The 25,447-nt window shown below is 65.4% G+C and overlaps 2 protein-coding genes across 4 annotated transcripts in view; one reads left to right on the top strand and one right to left on the bottom strand.

Moving 5' to 3' along the window:
- Positions 1–58: 58 nt before the first annotated feature.
- Positions 59–20,844, top strand: LOC311616174 (pro-interleukin-16-like; the record flags this gene model as incomplete). Its single annotated transcript, XM_084907447.1, is given in 15 exon segments — positions 59–104; positions 107–172; positions 486–559; positions 1,393–1,561; positions 4,066–4,183; positions 5,135–5,267; positions 9,995–10,082; positions 11,006–11,274; positions 12,732–12,885; positions 13,497–14,334; positions 15,998–16,166; positions 17,213–17,314; positions 19,467–19,731; positions 19,842–19,979; positions 20,657–20,844. Coding segments are annotated over 15 exon segments (2,811 nt in total), but the record flags the coding sequence as incomplete, so codon positions are not given.
- Positions 20,845–20,988: 144 nt separating this feature from the next.
- Positions 20,989–25,447, bottom strand: part of STARD5 (StAR related lipid transfer domain containing 5) — an 8,518-nt gene continuing 4,059 nt past the window's right edge. Inside the window, exons 5-8 of one of the 3 annotated variants that reach the window (XR_014793855.1) lie at positions 24,383–24,476; positions 22,124–22,255; positions 21,104–21,477; positions 20,989–21,042 (exon numbers count right to left, since the gene is read on the bottom strand). Coding sequence is in view for 1 of the 3 variants with exons in the window: in XM_084907446.1 (XP_084763572.1) it covers positions 21,426–21,477; positions 22,124–22,255; positions 24,383–24,476 (278 nt within the window). In the remaining 2 variants the exon portion in view is untranslated. Of the gene's footprint in view, positions 21,478–22,123; positions 22,256–24,382; positions 24,477–25,447 lie in introns of all 3 variants that reach the window. The other 2 variants (XR_014793856.1, XM_084907446.1) reach the window with 2 other exon arrangements.

Genomic DNA, 25,447 nt, shown 5'->3' with positions numbered 1-25,447 from the left:
CCCTCCCTGGGCCGCCCGGTGAGCAGCACCCAGGGCCCTCTGACGGCTGCCTCCCCAGGGCCTGGGCTTCAGCATCGTCGGGGGCCGAGACAGCATCTACGGCCCATCGGCATCTACGTCAAAACCATCTTCGAGGGCGGAGCCGCGGCGGCCGACGGCCGGCTGCAGGAGGGTACGTGTCCGGCCGTCCCAGGACCCCCCAGGGGGGTGCAGGGCCTGCGGGGGCCAGGCCTGGGCGGGGGGTCTGCACGCTCCGGCCGGCTGGCCAGGGGCCGAGCAAGGCCCCCTCGCCCCCACGCTCCCCTCCCGGCACCCACCGGCCGCCCTTCCCTCCGCTGTCCCCGCCGTCCCTCACACCCGCAGGGGTGGCCCTGGGCGGGGCCCTGGCCCTGGCGGGTCTGCCCGGGGCCGGCTGGCAGGGGCCGAGTCTCAGGGTCCCCGCCGCCAGGCAGCCCCCGCCAGCCCCTTTCCTGCCGTCCCCGCAGGCGACGAGATCCTGGAGCTGAACGGGGAGCCCATGGCCGGCCTGACGCACCAGGACGCCCTGCAGAGGTTCAAGGTGAGCGGCTGGCCCGGGGACACACTCACACACTCACTCACACACTCACACACACTCACACACACACTCACACACTCACACTCACACACTCACACTCTCACACACACTCACACACACTCACACTCACACTCTCACACACTCATACACACACTCACACACACTCACACACACTCACACACACACTCACACACACTCACACACACACCTCACACACACACTCACACTCACACTCTCACACACACTCATACACACACTCACACACACTCACACAACACTCTCTCACACACACACTCACACACACACACACCCTCACTCTCACACACACACTCACACACACACTCACACACTCACACACACACACACATTCACACACTCACACACACTCACACACACACACGCACGCACACTCACAACAGTCACACACACACACACGCGTGCACACACACTCATACAGACACACACTCATACACTCACAGTCACACACACATGCATGCATGCACAAACACATGTGCACACACACTCAGACACACACTCACACACTCACAGTCACACACACACATATGCACGCACACACACGCGCGCACACACGCACACACACACTCACTCACACTCACACTCACACACACACTCACACACACACTCACACACACTCACACACACACACACACACACACTCACATATGTGCACACACACTCAGACACACACTCACACACACATGCACACACATGCATGCACACACGCGCACGCGCGCACACACACACGCACGCACACACACACACGCCCGCACGCCCGTGCCCTCGCCGCGGCCAGCCGGACGCCCCTCTCCCCGCAGCTCGCCAGGAAGGGGCTGCTGAGCCTGACGGTGTGCACCCGCCTGCCCCCGCCGCCCCTGGGCCGCTCGCCGAGCTCGGGCCCCTGCGCCCCCCCGGGCGGCCCCCGGAGGCCCCGCGGGCCGGGCCGGCCCAGCTGCCGGGTGCTGGTGGGCGTGTCCCTGCAGAAAGGTACCCGCCCTGCCCCTGCCCCCCACCCACCCCCCCCCGGGCCGGCCTGCTCCACCCGGGCACCCACAGCCCCGCGGGAAGGGCGCCTGTCAGGGCGGGTCTGGAGACAGGCCCCCCGCCACCCCACCCCGTCCACGTCCTGAGGCCGGACAGAGCTCAGGACAGAGCAGACACCAGCCCGCACCCTCCTCCCTCCCTGCGCTTCCCTCCCCCTCCCTCCCTCCCCCTTCCACCTCCCTCCTCCTTCCTCCACCCCCCTCCTCCCTCCCTCCCCCTCCCTCCTCCTTCCTCTCTCCCCCTCCTCCTCCTCCCTTTCCTCCCCTCCCCATCCTTCTTCCTCCCCCTCCCTCCCCCTTCCACCTCCCTCCCCTTCCACCTCCCTCCCCCTCCCTCCTCCTTCCTCTCCCTCCCTCCTCCTTCCTCTCTCCCCCTCCTCCTCCTCCCTCCCCTCCCCTCCCCATCCTTCTTCTCCCCCTCCCTCCCCCTTCCACCTCCTCCTCCTCCCTCCCCTTTCTCCTCCCTCCCTCCGCTCCCCCCTCTCCCCCCTCCCCTCCCCTCCTCCTCCTCCCCCTCCCCACCTCCCCCTCCTTCCTCTCCCTCTCTCCTCCTTCCTCTCTCTCCTCCTCCTCCTCCCTCCCCTCCCCGCCCCATCCTACTTCTCTCCTCCCTCCCCCTTCCACCTTCCTCCTCCTTCCTCTCCCTCCCCCTCCTCCTTCCTCTCCTCCCTCCTCCTTCCTCCCTCCCCTTCCTCCTCCTCCCCGCTTCCCTCCCCCTCCCTCCATCCTCCCTCCACCTCCCCCTCCTCCTTCCTCTCCCTCCCTCCTCCTTCCTCTCTCCCCCTCCTCCTCCTCCCTCCCTCCCCTCCCCATCCTCCTTCTCCTCCTCCCTCCCCCTTCCACCTCCCTCTTCCTCCTCCCTCCTCCTCCTCCTCCCTCCCTCCCTCTCCCTCCCTCCCCATTCCCCCTTCTTCCTCTCCTCCCTCTCTTCCCCCCATCTCTGTCTTTCCCACTTGGCTCAGCACCCTCCTACCGCCCGCCCTAGAGCGGTGCCCGCCAGGGGAGGTGCCCACCCCAGGGAGGGAGCCCAAAGGGGAGGGAGGAGCCCTCAGGGGAGGGAGGAGCCCACAGGGGAGGGAGGAAGCCCACAGGGGAGGAGGAGCCCAGGGGAGGGAGGAGCCCACAGGGAGGGAGGTGCCCACAGGGGAGGGAGGTGCCCAGGGGAGGGAGGTGCCCACAGGGGAGGGAGGTGCCCACAGGGGAGGGAGGAGCCCACAGGGGAGGGAGGAGCCCAGGGGAGGGAGGAGCCCAGGGGAGGGAGGAGCCCAGGGGAGGGAGGAGCCCACAGGGGAGGGAGGAGCCCACAGGGAGAGGGAGGAGCCCAGGGGAGGGAGGAGCCCACAGGGGAGGGAGGAGCCACAGGGGAGGGAGGAGCCCACAGGGGAGGGAGGAGCCCAGGGGAGGGAGGAGCCCACAGGGGAGGGAGGAGCCCCAGGGGAGGGAGGAGCCCACAGGGGAGGGAGGAGCCCAGGGGAGGGAGGAGCCCACAGGGGAGGGAGGAGCCCAGGGAGGGAGGAGCCCACAGGGGAGGGAGGAGCTCAGGGGAGGGAGGAGCCCACAGGGGAGGGAGGAGCCCAGGGGAGGAGGAGCCCACAGGGGAGGGAGGAGCCCACAGGGGAGGGAGGAGCCCACAGGGGAGGGAGGAGCCCAGGGGAGGGGAGGAGCCCACAGGGGAGGGAGGAGCTCAGGGGGAGGGAGGAGCCCACAGGGGAGGGAGGAGCCCAGGGGAGGGAGGAGCCCACAGGGAGGGAGGAGCTCAGGGGAGGGAGGAGCCCAGGGGAGGGAGGAGCCACAGGGGAGGGAGGAGCCCAGGGGAGGGGAGGAGCCCAGGGGAGGGAGGAGCCCACAGGGGAGGGAGGAGCCCAGGGGAGGGAGGAGCCCACAGGGGAGGGAGGAGCCCAGGGGAGGGAGGAGCCCAGGGGAGGGAGGAGCCCACAGGGGAGGGAGGAGGGGAGGAGCCCACAGGGGGAGGGAGGAGCCCAGGGGAGGGAGGAGCCCACAGGGGAGGGAGGAGCCCAGGGGAGGGAGGTGCCCAGGGGAGGGAGGAGCCACAGGGGAGGGAGGAGCCCAGGGGAGGGAGGTGCCCAGGGGAGGGAGGAGCCCAGGGGAGGGAGGAGCCCACAGGGGAGGGAGGAGCCACAGGGGAGGAAGGAGCCCACAAGGGGAGGGAGGAGCCCAGGGGAGGGAGGAGCCCAGGGGAGGGAGGAGCCCACAGGGGAGGGAGGAGCCCACAGGGGAGGGAGGAGCCCAGGGGAGGGAGGAGCCCAGGGGAGGGAGGAGCCCACAGGGGAGGGAGGTGCCCAGGGGAGGGAGGAGCCCAGGGGAGGGAGGAGCCCACAGGGGAGGGAGGAGCCCATGGGAGGGCAGTGCCCAGGGGAGGGCCCGGAGCAGGGGTCGGGCCCTGAGGGCTGCCGCCCGGAGAGCCTCACCCCCCCCCCGTGCCCGCAGAGGCCGGCGTGGGCCTGGGCGTCGGGCTGTGCAGCGTGCCCGGCCTGCAGCACCTGTCCGGCGTCTTCGTGCACACGCTCTCCCCCGGCTCCGTGGCCCACCTGGACGGCCGCCTGCGGTAGGTCCGGGCTCGGCGGGCGAGGGGTCCCCGGGCGGGGGGCGGGGGCGGCAGGAGGGGCTGAGAAGGACCCAGAGGAGGAGGGGGAGGAGGGGGAGGGGGAGGAGGAGGAGGAGGGGGAGGGGGAGGAGGGGGGAGGAGGAGGGGAGGGGAGGAGGAGGAGGAAGAGGAGGAGGAGATGGAGGAGGAGGAGGAGGAGAGGAGGAAGAGGAGGAGGAGATGGAGGAGGAGGAGGGGGAGGAGGAGGAGGAAGAGGAGGAGGAGATGGAGGAGGAGGAGGAGAGGAGGAGAAGAGGAGGAGGAGATGGAGGAGGAGGAGGGGGAGGAGGAGGAGGAAGAGGAGGAGGAGATGGAGGAGGAGGAGGGGGAGGAGGAGGAAGAGGAGGAGGAGATGGAGGAGGGGGAGAAGTGGGGAGGAGGGGAGAGGAGGAGGAGGAAGAGGAGAAGGAGGAGGGGGAGGAGGAAGAGGGGGAGGAGGAGGGGAGGAGGAGGAAGAGATGGAGAGGAGGAGGAGGAGAGGAGATGGAGGAGGAGGAGGAAAGGGGGAGGAGGAGGAGGAGGGGGAGGTGGGATCAAATAGGACCCTTCAGTCCACAGGCTGTCACTCTATCCAGCAAGCCACACCGGCCAGGGTGGCATAACTTTTCTAACGATTTTATTTCATCAGCCAGAGGCCGGTGCCTCCCTCCCGGCCCCGATCCTGCGCCGGTGGGCCCTCGGCCTGGCCTGCGCCTCTCTCATTCCAGGCTGAGGGTCACCCCCGCTCTGTGGGCACGGATCCCGTGCGCCGGGCTCGGGCCGTCGATGACGCTGCGCGGCCGCGGGGCTGCATGCAGCACCTTCCTCCGCGCCGGCGTCCGCGGCTCCTCGGGCGTACCCCCGGAGGCTCCGTCCTTTCGGTCTGGGGTTCACTCCGTGCTGTGTGTCCCCCCCCCCCGCCGGGCCCCGCAGGTGCGGCGACGAGATTGTGGAGATCCACGACGCCCCGGTGGCCTGCATGACGCTGAGCGCGGTGCATGCTGCCCTGAGCCGCTGCGCGCCGGGGCCCGTGCCCATCCTGGTCAGCCGGCACCCGGACCCGCAGGTACCCGGCGCGCGCCGTCCGCCCCCGGCCGGCCGGACAGCGGGCGGGGGGAGCTCCCGGGGTCCGCCTCGGCGCTCTGGACGGACCACGCCCACCGCGCCGCCAGCTCTGAGGGCGTGGCCGTCAATTAGGATACCCCCTCCTATTGGCCGTGGGCACCGCCGCCTTTGTGATGGCGTGAGGGCCAATTAGCATATCCCCTCCTTATTGGCCGTGGGCGCCACCACCTTTGTGATGGCGTGAGGGTCTATTAGCATACCCCCTCTCTTATTGGCTGTAGGCACCACCAGCTTTGTGATGGCGTGAGGGTCAATTAGCATATCCCCTCCTTATTGGCTGTGGGCACCGCCACCTTTGTGATGGAGTGAGGGTCTATTAGCATACCCCCTCTCTTATTGGCTGTAGGCACCACCAGCTTTGTGATGGCGTGAGGGTCAATTAGCATATCCCCTCCTTATTGGCCGTGGGCGCCTCCACCTTTGTGATGGCGTGAGGGTCAATTAGCATATCCCCTCCTTATTGGCCGTGGGCACCGCCACCTTTGTGATGGCGTGAAGGTCTATTAGCATACCCCCTCTCTTATTGGCTGTAGGCACCACCAGCTTTGTGATGGCGTGAGGGTCAATTAGCATATCCCCTCCTTATTGGCCGTGGGCGCCACCAGCTTTGTGATGGCGTGAGGGTCAATTAGCATATCCCCTCCTTATTGGCCGTGGGCACCGCCACCTTTGTGATGGCGTGAAGGTCTATTAGCATACCCCCTCTCTTATTGGCTGTAGGCACCACCAGCTTTGTGATGGCGTGAGGGTCAATTAGCATATCCCCTCCTTATTGGCCGTGGGCGCCACCACCTTTGTGATGGCGTGAGGGTCAATTAGCATATCCCCTCCTTATTGACTGTGGGCACCGCCACCTTTGTGATGGCATGAGGGTCTATTAGCATACCCCCTCTCTTATTGGCTGTAGGCACCACCAGCTTTGTGATGGCGTGAGGGTCAATTAGCATATCCCTTCTCTTATTGGCCGTGGGCGCCTCCACCTTTGTGATGGAGTGAGGGTCAATTAGCATATTCCCTTCTTATTGGCTGTGGGCACCGCCACCTTTGTGATGGCGTGAGGGTCTATTAGCATACCCCCTCTCTTATTGGCTGTAGGCACCACCAGCTTTGTGATGGCGTGAGGGCCAATTAGCATATCCCTCCTTATTGGCCGTGGGCGCCACCACCTTTGTGATGGCGTGAGGGTCAATTAGCATATCCCCTCCTTATTGGCCGTGGGCACCGCCACCTTTGTGATGGCGTGAAGGTCTATTAGCATACCCCCTCTCTTATTGGCTGTAGGCACCACCAGCTTTGTGATGGCGTGAGGGTCAATTAGCATATCCCTCCTTATTGGCCGTGGGCGCCACCACCTTTGTGATGGCGTGAGGGTCAATTAGCATATCCCCTCCTTATTGGCTGTGGGCACCGCCACCTTTGTGATGGCGTGAGGGTCTATTAGCATACCCCCTCTCTTATTGGCTGTAGGCACCACCAGCTTTGTGATGGCGTGAGGGTCAATTAGCATATCCCTTCTCTTATTGGCTGTGGGCGCCTCCACCTTTGTGATGGAGTAAGGGTCAATTAGCATATTCCCTCCTTATTGGCAGTGGGCACCGCCACCTTTGTGATGGCGTGAGGGTCTATTAGCATACCCCCTCTCTTATTGGCTGTAGGCACCACCAGCTTTGTGATGGCGTGAGGGTCAATTAGCATATCCCTTCTCTTATTGGCCGTGGGCGCCTCCACCTTTGTGATGGAGTGAGGGTCAATTAGCATATTCCCTCCTTATTGGCAGTGGGCACCGCCACCTTTGTGATGGCCTGAGGGTCAATTAGCATATCCCGTCCTTATTGGCTGCAGGCACCGCCACCGCCTTTGTGATGGCGTGGCAGTCAATTAGTATATCCCCTCCTTATTGGCTGTGGGCGCCATCGCCTTTGTGATGGCGTGAGGGTCAATTAGCATATCCCCTCCTTATTGGCTGTGGACACCGCCACCTTTGTGATGGCATAAGGGTCACTTAGCATATTCCCTCCTTATTAGATAGGATTGATTTCAGCTCCAGACACCAGGGCAGGTGGCTCTGGGGCAGGAGGCGGCCGGGACAGGCCGTGTGGGGGACGTGGGGGAGACAGGAGGCATCAGGGTGACTCCTGCAGCTGGAGGACAGGCCCTGGGGCAGGAAACCACTGACCGGGCCCCGATAGGGGGTGAGAGAGAGCCCTCTGCACCCCGCAGGCCAGGATGGGCACGTGGGCTGCTTACAGAACTCAGCTATCCTATGTCATAAAAGCCTAATGAGCTAAGTGACTGGTCAACCAGTCGGCCATTCAACCAGTCAAAGAGTAATATGCTAATGATATGCTAAGGTCCCTGAACCACTTGCTATGACGTGCACTGACCACCAGGGGGCAGACAGTTGACTGGTTAATCAGTCGCTGTGATGTGCACTGACCACCAGGGGGCAGATAGTTGACTGGTTAATCAGTTGCTATGACGTGCACTGACCACCAGAGGGCAGACAATTGACTGGTTCATCAGTCGCTATGATGTGACCACCAGGGGGCGGTGAACACACATCACAATATAGAGATGACGAGTCATAACCTAAAGGTGTGGGTTTATTCTGTCCCATTGATCTGTATGTCTTTTTTTTAATGCCAGTACCAGGCTGTTTTGATTGCTATACCCTTGTAGTATCGTCTGATATCAAGCAGCGTGATCCCTCCAACTTTGTTCTTCTTTCTCACGATCACTGTAGCTCTTCAGTGTCTTTTGTGGTTCCATGTAAATTTTTGGAATATTTGTTCTAGTTCTGTGAAGTGTGCCATTGGTATCTTGATAGGAATTATGCTGAACGTATAGATTGCTTTGGGTCGTATGGACATTTTAATGATGTTAATTCTTCCTGTCCTTGAACATGGTATACACTTCCCATCCATGAACATGGTGTGCACTCTCCCATCCATGAACATGGTATACACTTCCCATCCATGAACATGGTATGCACTTTCCCATCCATGAACATGGTATACACTTCCCATCCATGAACATGGTATGCACTTTCCATCCATGAACATGGTATACACTTCCCATCCATGAACATGGTATACACTTCCCGTCCATGAACATGGTATACACTTTCCATCCATGAACATGGTATACACTTCCCATCCATGAACATGGTATACACTTCCCATCCATGAACATGGTATACACTTCCCGTCCATGAACATGGTATACACTTTCCATCCATGAACATGGTATACACTTCCCATCCATGAACATGGTATACACTTCCCATCCATGAACATGGTGTGCACTTCCCATCCATGAACATGGTATACACTTCCCATCCATGAACATGGTATATTCTTCCACTTGGTTGTATCTTCTTTGGCTTCTTTCTTCGGGGTCTTATAATTTTCTGAGCACAGGTCCTTTGTATCCTCAGCTCAATTTATTCCACGGTATGTGTGTTGTGTGTGTGTGTGTGTGTGTGTGTGTGTGATTGTAAATGGAATTGTTTTCTTAATTTCCCTTTCTGATAGTTCATTATTGGTGGATAGAAATGCAACTGACCTCCGTACGTTTAAATTTTCTAGCCCGCTACTTTACTGAATTAATTGATCAATCCTAGTAGTCTTTTTGGTGGAGTCTTTAGAGTTCTCTGCCTACAGTGTCATGTCATCGGCGGATAATGACAGTTTTACTTTCTCCTTTCCAATTTGGATAAGTTTGTTTGTTCTTCCTTGTCTCGTCACCGTGGCTAGGACACCAAGTACCATGTTGAACAAGAGTGGTGAAAGCGGACATCCTGTCCTGTTCCTGTTCTTAGGGGAAATGCTTCTGGTTTTTTGTGCATTGAGTAAGACGTTGGCTGTACGTTTGACATATGTGGCCTTTCTTATGTTGGGGTGTGTCCCCTCTGTTCCCATTTTGCTGAGAGTTTTGATCAAAAACTAGAGGCCCGGTGCATGAATTCGTGCACCAGTGGGGCCCCTCGGCCTGGCCTGCGGGACGGAGCCAAAACCGGCTCTCCGACATCCCCCGAGGGGTCCCAGATTGTGAGAGGGCACAGGCCAGGCCGAGAGACCCCACTGGTGCACAATCAGGGCCAGGAAGGGATGCAGGAGATTGCCAGCCTGGGAGGGACCAAGGGAGGGCTCCAGGCATGTCCAGCCCAAATCAGCCGGACCCCAGCAGCAAGCTAACCTACTGGTTGGAGCGTCTGCCCCCTGGTGGTCAGTGCACATCATAGCGAGCAGTTGAGTGGCCTTAGCATGTCATTAGCATATCACACGTTGATTGGTTGAACAGCCAGCCAGGTGACTGGACACTTAGCATAGTAGGCTTTTATGATACAGGACCAGAGGCATGATATTCATGCAGGAATGGGCCTGCCTCCCCCTGGCTGCACTCCCAGCTGCCCAGGAGCCTGCAAGTCCTTGCTCCCGGCCGGAGCACCACTCCTGGAGCTCCCTCCACTGCCCTCCCTCCCCCTCACAGCAGGTGTCCTGCTCGTCCCGGCCACTCCCACCTGCACATGCAAATCAACCCGCCATGTTTACTGGTTTAATTTGCATACGCACTCCTGATTGGCTGTGGCGGAGGTACGGGGTGGGGCGGGGGTGGGGAGTGGGGGCCGGGACTGGCCGGGAGCCTCAGTGAGTGGTGCTTCCCCAGGTCTCGGAGCAGCAGCTCAAGGCGGCCGTGGCCCAGGCTGCTGACAGCCTCCGGGCCGGGAGGGAGCGGCCCCCCTGGAGCCCGGAAGGTGAGGGCGTCCAAAGAGCGGGTGGGCGGGTGGGGATCCCTGAAGGCGTGCCAGCCCGGCCCTCCGTGTGGGTGCGCGTGTGTGTGAGTGTATGTCTGTGCGTGTGTGCGTGTGCATGTCTGTGAGTCTCTGTGTGTGTGTGCATATATGTGAGTGTGTGTCTGTGAGTGTCTGTGTGTGTCTGTATGTGAGTCTCTGTGTGTCTGTGCGTGTGCATGTATGTGAGTGTGTGTCTGTGAGTGTCTGTGTGTGTCTGTATGTGAGTCTCTGTGTGTGTGTGCGTGTGTGTGTCTGTGTGTTTGTATGTGACTGTGTGTCTGTGAGTGTCTGTGTGTGTATGTATGTGAGTCTCTGTGTGTGTCTGTGTGTGTCTGTGTGCATGTATGTGTGTGTGCCTGTGAGTGTCTGTGTATGTATGTGAGTCTGTGTGTGTGCATGTGTGTGTGAGAGTATGTCTGTGCGTGTGTGCGTGCGCATGTGTCTGTGTGTGTGTTTGTGTCTGTGACTGTGTGTCTGTGTGAGTGTGTGTTTGTGTGTGAGTGAGTGTGTGTGTGTCTGTGTGCGTGTGTGCGTGTGTGTGTGTGTGTATTAGAGGCCCGGTGCATGGATTCCTGCATGGGTGGGGTCCGGCCAGCCTGGCCAGGGGGAGGCGGAGGGGACGTGGGCGGTTGGCCGGCCTGCCTGCTGGGCGGACTCCTGGTCGAGGGGACCATGTGCATATGAGCCTTTTATTCTATAGGACAGACACGGAGTGGCCAGATGATCATGCGTTCAGGGGGTTGGGGTGCTGGCCCTGGGGACTGGGTGCTGGCTGGGGACTGGGTGCTGGCTGGGGACTGGGTGCTGGCTGGGGGTACAGGGTGCAGGCTGGGGGTACAGGGTGTGGCCCCAGGTTGGGTTCAGCTCGCCCCCCTCCCCCGCAGGCGCGGTGCGGCCGGAGGGCAGCTGGCACGGGCGGCCGGCCGAGCGGGCCGGGAGGGGCTCGGCGCTCCCGCAGCGCCGCCCGCAGGCCATGGTGCGCTCCAGCAGCGACGGCGGCTGCGCGTGCGGGTCCCCCGGGGAGAGCCCGCCGCCCCGGACGGTGCTGGTGAGGAGGCCCGCGGCCGCCAGGCCCCCGCCGCCGCCCCGGAGGAGCTGCAAGGCCGACCCCGCGGCCCCCCCCCCGGGCCCCGCGCCCGCGGCCCCCGCCCCGGTGAGCGCAGGCTCTGGCCCCGCACAGGGAGCCCCGAGTTTGAGGGGCTGGGGAAGACGGCAGCGGGAGGTGAGGGCTGATGGATGAGCGGGGGGTCTGGGGGGTGGGGAGGGTGCAGCAGCTTCTGCAGAGCTGGGTGCACCCGAGCGCACCCAAGGTCGCCTGAACCCACCCGAGCGTACCCGAGCGCACCCGAGCGCACCCGAGCTCACCCGAGCTCACCCGAACCCACCCGAGCTCACCCGAACCCATCCGAACCTACCCGAACCCACCCGAGCGCACCCGAGCTCACCCGAACCCACCCGAGCTCACCCGAACCCACCCGAGTGTACCCGAGCCCACCCGAGCGCACCCAAGGTCACCTGAACCCACCCGAGCTCACCCGAACCCACCCGAGCTCACCCGAACCCACCGAGCTCACCCGAACCCACCCGAGCGCACCCAAGGTCACCCCAGGTCACCCAAGGGAGAGGGCCGGCGGGCACAGGAGCAGGTGCAGACGGGGAGACAGCATTCACACGTCAAACCTTATGGTTTGGCGAACCATGTCCGCGCGGTGCACGCGATGAACATGCGGGCATTTATTCCTGCCCGGCCGGCCCCCGTACCTGTGGTCACGTCAGGAATGACCCGGGAAGTGTGGGTCTGACCCCGTCGTGTTAGCACGTTCCCCATACGTTTCTTTCTTTATTTTTATTTATTTATTTATCTTTTAAGTATATTTTATTGATATTTTTTACAGAGAGGAAGGAAGAGAGAGGGATAAAGAGCTAGAAACGTCAATGAGAGAGAATCATCGTCCAGCTGCCTCCTGCACGCCCCCTACTGGGGATGTGCCCGCAACCAAGGTCCATGCCCTTGACTGGAATCGAACCCGGGACCCTTCGGTCCGCAGGCCGACGCTCTATCCACTGAGCCACACCGGTTAGGGCCCCATCCATTTCTTTAGATCCTGCTATTTCTGCCACAAGGATGTGTGTGCAAAGACCAATTTTGGCCCCGGCTGGTGTTGCTCAGTGGATAGAGCGTCGGCCTGCAGACTGAAAGGTCCCGGGTTCGATTCCGGTCAAGGGCATGTACCCTGGTTGCAGGCACATCCCGGTCGGGGAGGGTGCAGGAGGCAGCTGATGGATGTTTCTCTCTCATCGATGTTTCTCACTCTCTCTCCCTCTCCCTTCCTCTCTGTAAACAAACAATAAAATATATTTTTTAAAAATACTACCTTTGTTTTCTATAAAAATAGCATAAAACACCCCGATACCACCAGAGGCCGAGCTCAGGATGCCCGCAGGGGTGAGGCGTGAGGACTGGAGCCCACAGCACCTGGTGCCCTGCTCACCCACCGGGCGCTGGGACTTCCCGCGGGGCCCCCCCTCGCTCGCCTCCCGCCCCTCGCCTCTCTCTCGCACCCAGAGGCCACCGTTCTGACACCGTCCGGCTTCCTGTTTACGCCACAGGAAGCCAGCCGGCTGCTGCCACCGCTGCCGCCGCAGGAAGTCCCGGCGGCCGGAGTGCCCCCTGCCCTCGCCCGCTGCCCCGGACCCCAGGGCGGCCTGCAGCCGGCGGGCCCCGAGGTGGCCGGGCCGGGGAGCCGAGGCGGTGGCGGCCCAGGTAGGACGGAAGCCTCCAGGAGGGGGGGCCTGCAGAGGCCACGGAGGGGGACCCAGTGGGACCCGGGACCCACCACCTGCAGGTGGCGATGGGGGAGGCGGGCGGGCGGGCGGGCGGGGAGGCAGGAGCCATGGGGTGGAGGCAGCGGGCACCTGGGTACCATCAGGGTGGGGGCCTCCTGGCTGGGTGGGTGACCTGGGGTGTCTGCTGGGTGATCAGGGTGTCTGTATGGGTTATCGGGGTGTCTGCTGGGTGACCCGGGTTCCAGGGGAGGAAGGTGGTGAGCACGTGGCTAACGGGACTCAGCCAGGGCAGGGGGTAGGGGGGCAGGGGGGAGGCAGGTCACGGAGTGAGTTCCTGGGGACCCGCGTGCAGACCTGGTGTCCGAGGAAGATGGGGGTGTGGCCTGGGGGGCAGGACCAGGGGGTCCCCCTGAGTGGAGAGGCCTCCTGTCCCTAGGGTCCCGCAATCTGCCCACGGGGTCCCCCGTCCTGCCCACAGAGTCCTCCCTCCTGCCCCTCCGCCGCCGCCCTGCCCCCCTCCCCGGGAGCCAGGCCTCTGGGGGGGCCCTGGGCAGGCGCCCCCAAACGCCCCCCCGTTTCTGTCCGCAGGGACCCCGCCGCCCCCCGCACGGCCCCCCGAGGGCTTGGAGGACCCGTGGGTGCGGATCTCCGGCTGCATCCGGAGCCTCTTCAGCCCAGGCATGAGCGACGGCCAAGGTCACGGCCACGGCCCCCCACAGGCCGGGTCCCCGGGCCCCGCGGACGGCGCCCCCCGGCCCCTGGACAATGGCCCCGGGGCTCCCCCAACGGGCAGCGGCGCCGTGAAGAAGGGGCCCCCCGTGGCCCCCAAACCCGCCTGGTTCCGCCAGAGCCTGCGGAGGCTGCGGGCCCGGGGCCCGGACCCCGGGGAGCCCCCCGCCGCCGCCTCCGGGGAGCCCCCCGCCGCCGCCTCCAGGTCCCTCGGCTCCATCCGCCACAGAATCAGCTCCTTTGAGACCTTGGGGTGCTCCCCGCCGCCCCCCCAGGCCGCCCCGAGACCCAGCCTGCCGCCCCCCCAGCCCCGGGCCGAGGCCCCCGAGCCCCCCGGGGGGCAGGGAGGCGGGGGGCCCAGCCTCGGGGGCCCAGGGGCGCCCCCCGCCGCGGAGCAGCCGGCCCCCGGGGACCGGGGTGCAGGGGGGACCCCGGCGTCCCCGGAGCCCCGGCCCCCCGGGCGGCGGGCCCGCAGCCTCCCGCTGAGCCGCGCGCGCTCCCTGGACGCGGACACGGGGGACGGGACCTGCCGGCTCCGCGCGCTCAGCAGCCACGTGTCCTGCGCCGTCCTGCGCTCCCTGCTGGGCCGCCCGGCCTCCGCCCCCGGCAGCCCCCGCGGCCGCGCGCCTGCAGCCGCCTCCCCAGGCCCGGACCCGGACCCCGCCGCCGGCAGCACGGACTCCGGGTTCTCTCTCAAGTAAGGGCGCCCCCCACTCGGCTCCCCCTCCTGTCCGTGTGCACGGCTGCATGTGTGTGCACAACTGCATGTGTGTGTACGCATGTGCACACACCAGCGCTCTGTGTGCATACACATATGCATGTGCACGCACATTTATGAGTTCATAAATACACATACATGTGTGTCCACGCACATGTATAAACACATAGGTGTGCACGCACGTATACATGTATATGTGTGCTCATATGAGCACTTTGCACGCATATGTGCATGTGTGTGCACATGAATGCATTGTGTGCACACACTGTGTATATACATGCAGGCAAATGTATGCACATGCATGAACACATACATGGGTGTGTGCACGTGCTTGCATGTATGTGCTCGTGTTAGCACTTTGCATGCATGTGTGTGCCTGTGTGAGTATGCATGTGTGCTTGTGAGTGCTGTGTGTGCACGCACATGCATGTGCATGCATGTGCGTGTGCATGTGTGCATGTATGGGGGGAGGGGCAGCTCAGCCTCCCTGCTGAGGAGGTGTTGCCCCAGGACCAGCCGGGAGGGATGGAGGCAGCTCGGATGACCCCTCAGGGACACACCGTCCCTCACCTGCCCGGTAGGCCCTGGCGGCCAGGGGTGCCCCCTGGGGTTTCTGCTGCCCCTGCACAGGGGCTCCTCCCCTGGGTGGGAGGTCATGACCCCGCCCCGCCCTCACCGGCCTCACGCAGGCTCCTCCCGGGTCACATGAGCCAGTGGCCGCGCTGGCCCCAGAGCTGGGCGGCCCCACTCACTCCGCCCTCCTTCGCAGGGACTCTGCGCTGCCCAGCTTCCTTCATTCTCCCCTCCCCCCGGCACAGACAGCGCTGTGTGCAGGCCTGGCCTGGGGGGGACCAGGCCCCCCCTTACCAGCTTGGCAGGGACGCCCCTGTAGGGACTGTGCTGATCCCCCGATGGCCGGCTGGGGCACCCCTGTACTGAGTGAGCCCCCGATGGCCGGCTGGGGCACCCCTGTACTGAGTGAGCCCCCGATGGCCGGCTGAGGCACCCCTGTACTGAGTGAGCCCCCCGATGGCCGGCTGGGGCACCCCTGTACTGAGTGAGCTCCCCGATGGCCGGCTGGGGCACCCCTGTACTGAGTGAGCCCCCGATGGCCGGCTGAGGCACCCCTGTACTGAGTGAGCCCCCCGATGGCCGGCTGGGGCACCCCTGTACTGAGTGAGCTCCCCGATGGCCGGCTGGGGCACCCCTGTACTGAGTGAGCCCCCGATGGCCGGCTGGGGGCACCCCTGTACTGAGTGAGCCCCCGATGGCCGGCTGGGGCACCCCTGTACTGAGTGAGCCCCCCGATGGCCGGCTGGAGCACCCCTGTACTGAGTGAGCCCCCCGATGGCCAGCTGGGGGCACCCCTGTACTGAGTGAGCCCCCGATGACCGGCTGGGGCACCCCTGTAGTGACTGTGCTGATCCCGATGGCCGGTGGGGGCCCAGGGGCCTCACCTGGCACCCCTGTGGGCCCATGAGTCGCCTGCTGTCCCTGAACCCCCACCTGGCCACCAGGGAGGTGTCTGAGGGCTCCCCCAAAAGAGCAGGCTTGTTGCCATGGCAACAGGACTCGCCCAGGCTCAGCGCCCGGTCTGGCCTGGGGGCAGCCCCTGACCCCCCTGTCTCCCCCCCCCCCGCAGCCTCTCGGAGCTGAGGGGGTACTCGGAGGGCCTGGGGGAGCTCGGGGAGCCCCCGGAGGCCACGGCCTGCAGCCCCGCGGCCGGCCAGGCGGTGCTGGCGCTGCTGAGCGCGGAGGAGCTGCGGGAGCTGCTGGAGGAGGTGCAGGAGCTGGACGCCGCCGCGCTGCAGGTGGGCGCCCCTGTCCCATTGGGGACGCAGCCTGCAGGGGGGAACTGGGTGGGACTGGGGGGCCGGGCTCGGGGTGCAGCTCATGCAGAGCTCTCCCGCTTGATCCCCGAGCAGAAGCGAGGCTCAGGCTGCAGAGCCCGCTCCGCTCGGCGGGGCGCCTTCCTGTCCCAGGGCCCCTCTCCCCACCCCTGCGCGTCTTGAGCTCCCACGGGGCCTCCTCCCCTGCACCCCAGGGGCCTCCCAGCCCCTGAAAGTCCCGCTTCCCACGCGCTTTCTGGTCGCCGGTGGCCGCAGAGGCAGGCGCCGGCCCGTGTGGGGGGCGGGGGGTGGGGTGCGGGGGGTGCACCCCGGGGTGAGAGCTGCAGCCCAGGTCAGGAACCCGGGGGGCCCTGCACCTGGGGGACCCCTGAGAGGCTGGGGCCGGTGCTGGGACCCGGGGCAGCTCATGCAAAGCTCTCCCACTTGCTCCCTGAGCAGAGGCGAGGCTCAGGCCGCAGAGCCCGCTCCGCTCGGCAGGGCCCCTTCCTGTCCCAGGGCCGCCCCACCCCCCACCCCTGCGCGTCTTGAGCTCCCACGGGGCCTCCTCCCCTGCACCCCAGGGGCCTCCCAGGGCCGCCCATCCCCTGAAAGTCCCGCTTCCCACGGGCTGCTGGCGTCCTGTCTGGGGCTCTGGCGCGCCACCTGGCGGCCGGGGAGCCGCGTGGCCTGCAGGTGCAGGGACCTGGCCCGCAGGACGGCCTTCGCAGACATTGGCCTCCAAAGGCCACGAAGCCGGAACCCCTGGCGTCTCGCTTCTCCTTTTCCCACGGGAAGTGGGCGCTGGTCCGCGGAGGCTCCGGGTCCCCAGGGCCCCCCACGCCCGACCTATAAGTCGCCCGCCTGGGACCCCGGACCGGGAGCCGGGCAGGCCCCATGGGGGTGCCGTGGGCGGGGGCGCAGGTGCGGGCGGTGGGGAGGCGCCCACGTGGAGCGGGGGAGCGGGGAGAGAGGGGGAGAGGGGGAGGGGGTCCCCGGAACCCTCTGACCAGCCCCCCGCCTCCCCGCAGCAGCTGGAGAGCATCCACGTCACCGTCCTGCACAAGGAGGAGGGCGCCGGCCTGGGCTTCAGCCTGGCGGGGGGCGCGGACCTGGAGAGCAGGGAGGTCACGGTGAGTGGGCGGGGCCTGGGCAGGGGTCACGGTGAGTGGGCGGGGCCTGGGCAGGGGTCACGGTGAGTGGGCGGGGCGTGGGGCAGGGGTCACGGTGAGTGGGCGGGGCATGGGGCAGGGGTCATGGTGAGTGGGCGGGGCCTGGAGGGCAGGGAGGTCACGGTGAGTGGGCGGGGCCTGGGGGCAGGGGTCACGGTGAGTGGGCGGGGCCTGGAGGGCAGGGAGGTCACGGTGAGTGGGAGGGGCCTGGGGGCAGGGGTCACAGTGAGTGGGCGGGGCCTGGGGGCAGGGGTCACGGTGAGTGGGCGGGGCCTGGGGCAGGGGTCACGGTGAGTGGGAGGGGCCTGGGGGCAGGGGTCACGGTGAGTGGGCAGGGCCTGGAGGGCAGGGGTCACGGTGAGGGGCAGGGACCTGGAGAGCAGGGAGGTCACGGTGAGTGGGCGGGGCCTGGGGCAGGGGTCACGGTGAGTGGGCGGGGCATGGGGCAGGGGTCACGGTGAGTGGGCGGGGCCTGGAGGGCAGGGAGGTCACGGTGAGTGGGAGGGGCCTGGGGGCAGGGGTCACAGTGAGTGGGCGGGGCCTGGGGCAGGGGTCACGGTGGGTGGGCGGGGCCTGGAGGGCAGGGAGGTCACGGTGAGTGGGAGGGGCCTGGGGGCAGGGGTCACAGTGAGTGGGCGGGGCCTGGGGCAGGGGTCACGGTGAGTGGGCGGGGCCTGGGGCAGGGGTCACGGTGAGTGGGAGGGGCCTGGGGCAGGGGTCACGGTGAGTGGGCGGGGCCTGGAGAGCAGGGAGGTCACGGTGAGTGGGCGGGACCTGGGGGGCAGGGGTCATGGTGAGTGGGCGGAGCCTGGAGGGCAGGGGTAACGGTGAGGGGCAGAGGGCGGGTGGCGGGGACCAGGAGGGCAGGGGGCATGTGAGGGGCAGGGGATGGGGACCTGGAGGGCAGGAGTCACAGGGGTCATGGTGAGGGGCAGAGGGCAGGGGTCACAGTGAGGGTTAGGGGTCAGGGGGCAGAGACCTGGAGGGCAGGGGTCTGGTGAAGGGCAGGTGGCAGGGGTCACAGTGAGGAGCAGGGGCCAGGGGGTGGGGACCTGGAGGACAGGGATCACGGTAAGGGGTAAAGGGTGGGGACCTGGAGGGCAGGGGTCACGGTGAGGGGCAGAGGGAGGACAGGGGGCATGGACCTGGAGGGCAGGGAGCAGGTGAGGGGCAGAGGGAGGACAGGGGGCGGGGACCTGGAGGGCAGGGGTCATGGTGAGGGGCAGAGGGAGGACAGGGGGCGGGGACCTGGAGGGCAGGGAGCAGGTGAGGGGCAGAGGGAGGACAGGGGGCGGGGACCTGGAGGGCAGGGGTCATGGTGAGGGGCAGAGGGAGGACAGGGGGCGGGGACCTGGAGGGCAGGGGGCAGGTGAGGGTTGGGGCCAGGGGGCGGGGACCTGGAGGGCAGGGGTCATGGTGAGGGGCAGAGGGAGGACAGGGGGCGGGGACCTGGAGGGCAGGGGGCAGGTGAGGGTTGGGGCCAGGGGGCGGGGACCTGGAGGGCAGGGGTCAGGTGAGGGGCAGAGGGAGGACAGGGGGCGGGGACCTGGAGGGCAGGGGGCAGGTGAGGGTTAGAGGCCAGGGGGCGGGGACCTGGAGGGCAGGGGTCAGGTGAGGGTTAGGGCCAGGGGGCAGGACCTGGAGGGCAGGGGTCAGGGGAGGGGCCCGTGGCCCTGCGGGGATGGGAGGCGGGAGGCCAGGCGGGGAGGGGCTCAGGGCAGCTGCCCTTCCCAGCAGCAGTTCCCATCCCGGGTGTGACTGGCTCGGCCTCAGCGGGACCGCCTTCCCGAAGGGGTCACAGCCCAGGAGCCGGAGTCCCGGCCTCGGCCTCCCCGGGAGCCGCTGAGTCCCAGGGACCTGGCTGTGCGCCCTGCACCGGGCAGGGTGGCCTGTGGCCTGTGGCCTGTGACCTGTGACCGGGGGCCTGGGGCCTGGGGCGCCGGGCAGCCAGGACGGGGACCTGCGGGGGCGATGTGGGCCAGGCCCGGCCTGACCCAGAGCAGCTGGGACCAGAGGCTGAGCCGGGCGGGGAGAGGGGGGACCGGCTGCTGAGTGGGGGGATGCGGGCCTGGGGGCCTCCGCGCCCTGACCCCCGGCTCCCCCCCCCCCCCAGGTCCACAGGGTGTTCCCCAGCGGCCTGGCCGCCCAGGAGGGCACCATCCGGAAGGGCGACGAGGTGCTGTCCATCAACGGCAAGTCCCTCCGAGGCGCCACGCACAGCCGCGCGCTGGCCATCCTGCGCCAGGCCCGGGAGCCCCGCCAGGCCGTGGTGGTCACCCGGCGGCCGGCGCCCGGCCCGCGCCCCTCGGCGGAGACCCCCGCCCCGGCCGCCCCGGCCCCCGCGGCCCCCGCGGCCGGGGACGCCCCCTCGGACCCCGGTGAGTCCCCGCTGGGCGCGGGGGGCCGCCTGGCACGGCTGTCCCGCGGGTCACAGGCCCGCGAAGGGCGCGCGGCCCCAGGACCGCGTCCCTAACAACCGTCTCCCCAGCAACGGAGGACGCGGTCGCCATGGAGACGCTGACGCTGACGCTGGAGAAGACGCCGGCGGGGCTGGGCTTCAGCCTGGAGGGCGGGCGGGGCTCGCTGCAGGGGGACCGGCCCCTCACCGTCAACCGGGTGTTCACAGGTGCGTCTGGGACCCTGTCCCTCCGTCCCTCCTGCTGTCCCTCCCCCTCCAGCCGTCCCTCTGTCTATCCCTCCTCCTCCGGCCGTCCCTCCGGGTGGGAGAAGGTCCTGTCCCATCCCGTCCCCTGAGCCCACGCCTCCCCCTCCCCCCAGGGGCCGCCTCGGGACCCTGTCCCTCCATCCCTCCGTCCCTCCTTCCGTCCCTCCCTCCTCCTCCAGCGTCCCTCTGTCCCTCCGTCCGTCCCTCCCCCTCCGCCGTCCCTCTGTCCCTCCCTCCTCCTCCAGCGTCCCTCTGTCCCTCCGTCCGTCCCTCTGTCCCTCCCTCCCCTTCCAGCCGTCCCTCTGTCCGTCCCTCCCCCTCCAGCCATCCCTCTGTCCCTCCCTCCCCCTCCAGCCGTCCCTCTGTCCCTCCCCCCCCCCTCCAGCTGTCCCTCCAGCCGTCCCGCGGTGGTACCTGTCCCACCCCATTCCGAGCCCACACCTCCCCCTCCCCCCCAGGGGCGGCCTCGGACCCTGTCCCTCTGTCCCTCCGGGCGGGAGGAGGTCCTGTCCCGCCCCTGAGCCCTCACTGCCCCCTCCCTCCCCAGGGGCGGCCTCGGACCCTGTCCCTGTCCCTCCGGGCGGGAGGAGGTCGTGTCCCGCCCCTGAGCCCTCACCGCCCTCTCCCCTCCCCCCCAGGGGCGGCCTCGGGGCCGGAGAGCGTGCGGCCGGGGGACGAGGTGCTGCAGCTGGGGGGCGCCACCACGCAGGGCCTCACGCGCTTCGAGGCCTGGAGCCGCATCAAGGCGCTGCCGGACGGCCCGGTCCCCGTGATCGTGCGGAGGAGGAGCCCGCGGCCGCCGAGCCCCGGGCCCCCCTAGGCCGCCCGCCCGCCGCGAGGGCGCAGGAGCCGCGGCCAACGATGCTCAGGGTCACTCTGGGCCACGGGACTTCTGGACTCGCACCTGCAGGGACGGCCCAGCAGGGGGCGCCCGGAGGCCAGAAACAGAGGATGCACAGAGCCCCGGACACTGGAGTCAAGTGGGGTGTATTGCACCTGCGATGGGATAAAATGGGGTGCATTGCTCCCGCGATGGGATAAAAAGTGGGGTGCATTGCTCCCGCGATGGGATATAAAGTGGGTACATTGCTCCAACGACGGAATAAAATGGGGTGCATTGCACCTGCGATGGAATAAAAAGTGGGGTGCATTGCACCTGCGATGGGATAAAAAGTGGGGTGCATTGCTCCCACGATGGGATAAATGGGGTGCATTGCACCTGCCACTGAGCCGTGTCCTGCTGTACACACACTCCCCAGGCGGCTACCCTCTGGCCCCCCGCAGTGGGGGGGGGAGGGGCTGCGAGGGCGACTCTTGGAGCACCAGGGGACCCCAAGGGGCCTCTCCCCGCCGGTGCTGGGCTCCAGGCGGGCGCCCCCCAGTGGGCCACCTGGTCCGTGCGTCTCGTCACTGCATGGGCCCCGGGTCCTCTGTGCTCTCTGCCGGCGCCGGCTCCAGCCTGTGGGGTGGAGAGAGGGGGGTGCTGGGCTGTGTTTGGAAAATACTGTCCATCGCCGGCGAGGGGCTGTAGGAGGGGCACACAGTGGGGGATGCACCGGGTATGGGGGCACGTGGGGGGAAGGGGTCACGTGGGGGGAATGGGGTCACGTGGTGGGAGATGGAGTCACGTGGTGGGGGATGGGGGACACATGGGGCTTGGGGGGGACTGGGGCACGCAGGGGGGAGACGGAGTCACATGGCGGGGAGATGGAGACGTGTGGGGGACACGGGGGTGAATGGGGGGGCATGCAGCGGGGGGATGGGGTCACGTGGTGGGGGATGGGGGACACGTGGGGCATACAGGGAGACAGGAGGCACGTGGGGGGAAGGGGTCATGTGAGGGATGGGGTCACGTGGAGGTTGGGGTCACGTGGGGGATGGGATCACGTGGTGGGGGATGGGGGACACATGGGGCTTGGGGGGGACTGGGGCACACGGGGGAGACGGAGTCACATGGCGGGGGGACGGGGACACGTGGGGGCATGCGGGGGATGGGGGTGCAGTGGGGGGACGGGGACACGTGGGGGCATGCGGGGGGTATGGGGGCCTGGCAGGGACATGCGGGGCCGCAGACGGACAGACAGACAGCGGGCGGGCACGCTGACCTCAGGGCGCGGCGCAGGTTGGCGTAGAAGCCGGCCATGCTGCGGGGGAAGAAGCCGTCCACCATGCGCTGTGGGAGCAGCCCGCCCAGGTCCGTCTGGAAGAAGGTGACCAGCCGGGTCCGGCCCGGCTCCCTGGGGGCAGGGCGCCGCGGGGTGAGGGCCCCTGTGGCCACAGGCAGCCGGACGGTCCTTCACCCCCTGCCCCGAACCCGGGGCTCGCACTCCTGTCTGCGGGCCCTGGGGGTTCCTGACTCCCTCTCAAGGGCATCTGAAGGTCAAAGCCACGGTCCCTCTCATTCTCCCACTCCGGGCCACACGACAGGCTCAGGCGCAGGCCCGGGCTCCCCTTACGTCCGGCACAGACTGCCACTCCGCTCGCCGCTTTTGGTGGTGGTTTTTAGAAAAATACCGTCGTTTTTCCGTGAAAACATGGCTTAACGTGTAATTCGTTACTTTTTTAAAACCTTCTAATCATCTCCCATTTTGATTCAAACACAGTAACCATGGATGGTTATACTCCACATCAAGCATGTCAAACGTGCGGCCCACACCCTATGTTGTGTGGCACGTTGGCTGTGAGTTTGACATGCGTGATCTACATGGACAAACACACTAAAGCCCTGAAAAAATATTTAAGAGTATCATGTGGTGTTGATTTTTTTTTTTTTTTTTACATACCCATAACCAACTAAGAAAACAGTCACATCTACAACGGCACCAAAAAAGAATAAAATACCCGCTAATAAACATAACCAGAGAGAGGTAAAGACCTGGACTCGGGGAAACTGAGATATTGAAGAAGATTGAAATAAATGGAAGTGCATACCATGTTCATGGATGGGAAGTGCATACCATGTTCATGGATGGGGAGTGCATACCATGTTCATGGATGGGAAAGTGCATACCATGTTCATGGATGGGAAGTGCATACCATGTTCATGGATGGGGAGTGCATACCATGTTCATGGATGGGAAAGTGCATACCACGTTCATGGATGGGAAAGTGCATACCATGTTCATGGATGGGAAAATGCATACCATGTTCATGGATGGGGAAGTGCATACCACGTTCATGGATGGGGAAAATTAGCATCATTAAAACGGCCCACACGACCCAAAGCAAATCCACAGATTCAATGCAGTTTCCATCAAGATAACCAAGGGCATATTTCACCAAACTGGAACAAATACTCTGAAAATGTATAGAGACAACAGAAGAGCCACAGAGATCTTGAGAAAGAACAGGGCTGGAGGAATCTCGCCGCCTGATCTCAAACACCACAAGGCCCGGATCACCTAACAGCCTAGGCCCTGGCCTAACCACAGAAACGCAGACTCGTGGGACAGAGCAGAGCGCTCAGAAACAGACCCATGCCTCTAAGGTCGGTTAGGTGATGACAAAGTGTGCGGACCGCCGAGAGAGCTGCTGACTGCTCTCTGACCGCCTGGCCTCTGCTCCTCGATGCCCAGACCCCTCACCCCCTCCACCCCCCTCTACCTAACACCCGCTCTAGACAAACCCTGCCCCACGCAGGGCCTCTGACCTGCCCGCCCGCTGGCTGTCAGCCTGGGTGGTGCCTGCAATGGCCCAGTGACCTCAGGTTATTACCCAGAACCTCCTGGTGCAGACCGGCCACCCCCCGTGAGAGCAGGGACCGCTCCGCCCGAGCTGGGTGACACCCAGTGGGTGCACTCAGAGCCGGCCTGTGGGACGGGGTCCCAGGCTGGGAGGCGGGGCTCAGAGGACACAGCAAGGACCCCGCACACCACCCTGGCCCTGCCCTCCCGGGCCTCAGCTGGCGTCTGCTCCGGGGGACCCGCTGCCTGGGCCAGAGGGAGGGTCCCCACTTCCACATGGAGAATGACGCCCCCAAAGCCTCTCCCTCTCCCTCTCCCTCTCCCCTCTCCCTCTCCCCGTCCCCCCTCCCTGCCCCTCTCCCCTCTCCCTCTCCCCTGGCCCCTCTCCCTGCCCCTCTCCCTCTCCCTCTCCCTCTCCCTCTCCCTCTCCCTCTCCCTCTCCCCTCTCCCTCTCCCCTGTCCCCTCTCCCTCTCCCTCTCCCTCTCCCTCTCCCCTCTCCCTCTCCCTCTCCCTCTCCCTCTCCCTCTCCCTCTCCCTCTCCCCTCTCCCTCTCCCCTGTCCCTCCTCCCTGTCCCTCTCCCTCTCCCCTGTCCCTCCTCCCTGTCCCTCCTCCCTGTCCCCCCTCCCTGCCCCTCTCCTCTGCCCCCCCGCCTGCCCCCGGCCCAGAAGCCCGCCCTCACCCTGGCACGGGTTCGCAGAAGCAGCCACAAGGGTGGTTCAGTCCCCCGCACGAAGCCCGGCCGCGGGGGCACAGCGGGTGCTCCAGGTTGGCAGCTGGAAGACAGGGCGCAGGGTGAGACACCGGGCAGGCCCCCGCCCCCTCCCGGCCCTGCAGGGCGCACCCCACCCCGGGGCCCCACCCCCTGGCCCTTCCCACACAGCTCTCCCCCGCCAACCCGGCAAGGAGCACAAGGAAGCACGTCAGCCCTGGCCGGTGTGGCTCAGTGGGCAGAGCGTCGGCCTGCAGACGGAGGGGTCCCGGGTTCGACTCCGGGTCAAGGGCACAAGCTCGGGTGGCGGGCTCGATGCCCAGTGTGGGGCGTGCAGGAGGCAGCCGGTCCGTGATTCTTGCTCATCACGGATGTTTCTCTGTCTCTCCCTCTCCCTTCCTCTCTCTCTAAGAATCAATGGAAAAATATCCTCCTCGGGCGAGGCTTAACAAAAAAAAAAACAATAAAAAAAATAAAATATATGACCCGGAGACAGAGAAGCAGCGATCAGACTGTCCAACCTCAGCGGGAAAGGCAGGGGAGGGTGGGGGCAATGGGAGAGATCCACCAAAGGACTGTGTGCATGCTTATGGGCCTGGCCGGTGGCCACGGACAACGGGGGGGGGGGGGGGGGGGTTGGGGGCATACGGGCGGAGAGGTGTGGGATGGTAACGGGGGGGTGAGGATAAATATGTGGTACCATAACCCATAAAGAAATTAAAAACAAAACAAAACAAAACAACAGATAACATAAAATATATGCCCTGGCCAGTGTGGCTCAGTGGATAGAGCGTCAGCCTGTGGACGGAGGGGTCCCGGGTTCGATTCCATGCCTGGGTTGCAGGCTCCATCCCCTGCAGGGGCGTGCAGGAGGCAGCCGACCCATGATTCGCCCTCATCACAGATGTGTCTCTCTCTCTTTCTCTCTCCTCCCTTTCTCTCTGAAATTAATTTAAACAAAATAAATACATACTTTAAAAATAAAATAAGCCGAAACCAGTGTGGCTCAGTGGATAGAGCGTCGGCCTGCGGACT

Source organism: Pipistrellus hanaki, assembly GCF_964339955.1.
Source record: "Pipistrellus hanaki genome assembly, contig: scaffold_84, whole genome shotgun sequence".
Taxonomy (NCBI): domain Eukaryota; kingdom Metazoa; phylum Chordata; class Mammalia; order Chiroptera; family Vespertilionidae; genus Pipistrellus; species Pipistrellus hanaki.
Note: the sequence above shows the minus strand (reverse complement) of the source record. Positions and strands in the feature narration are given on the sequence as shown.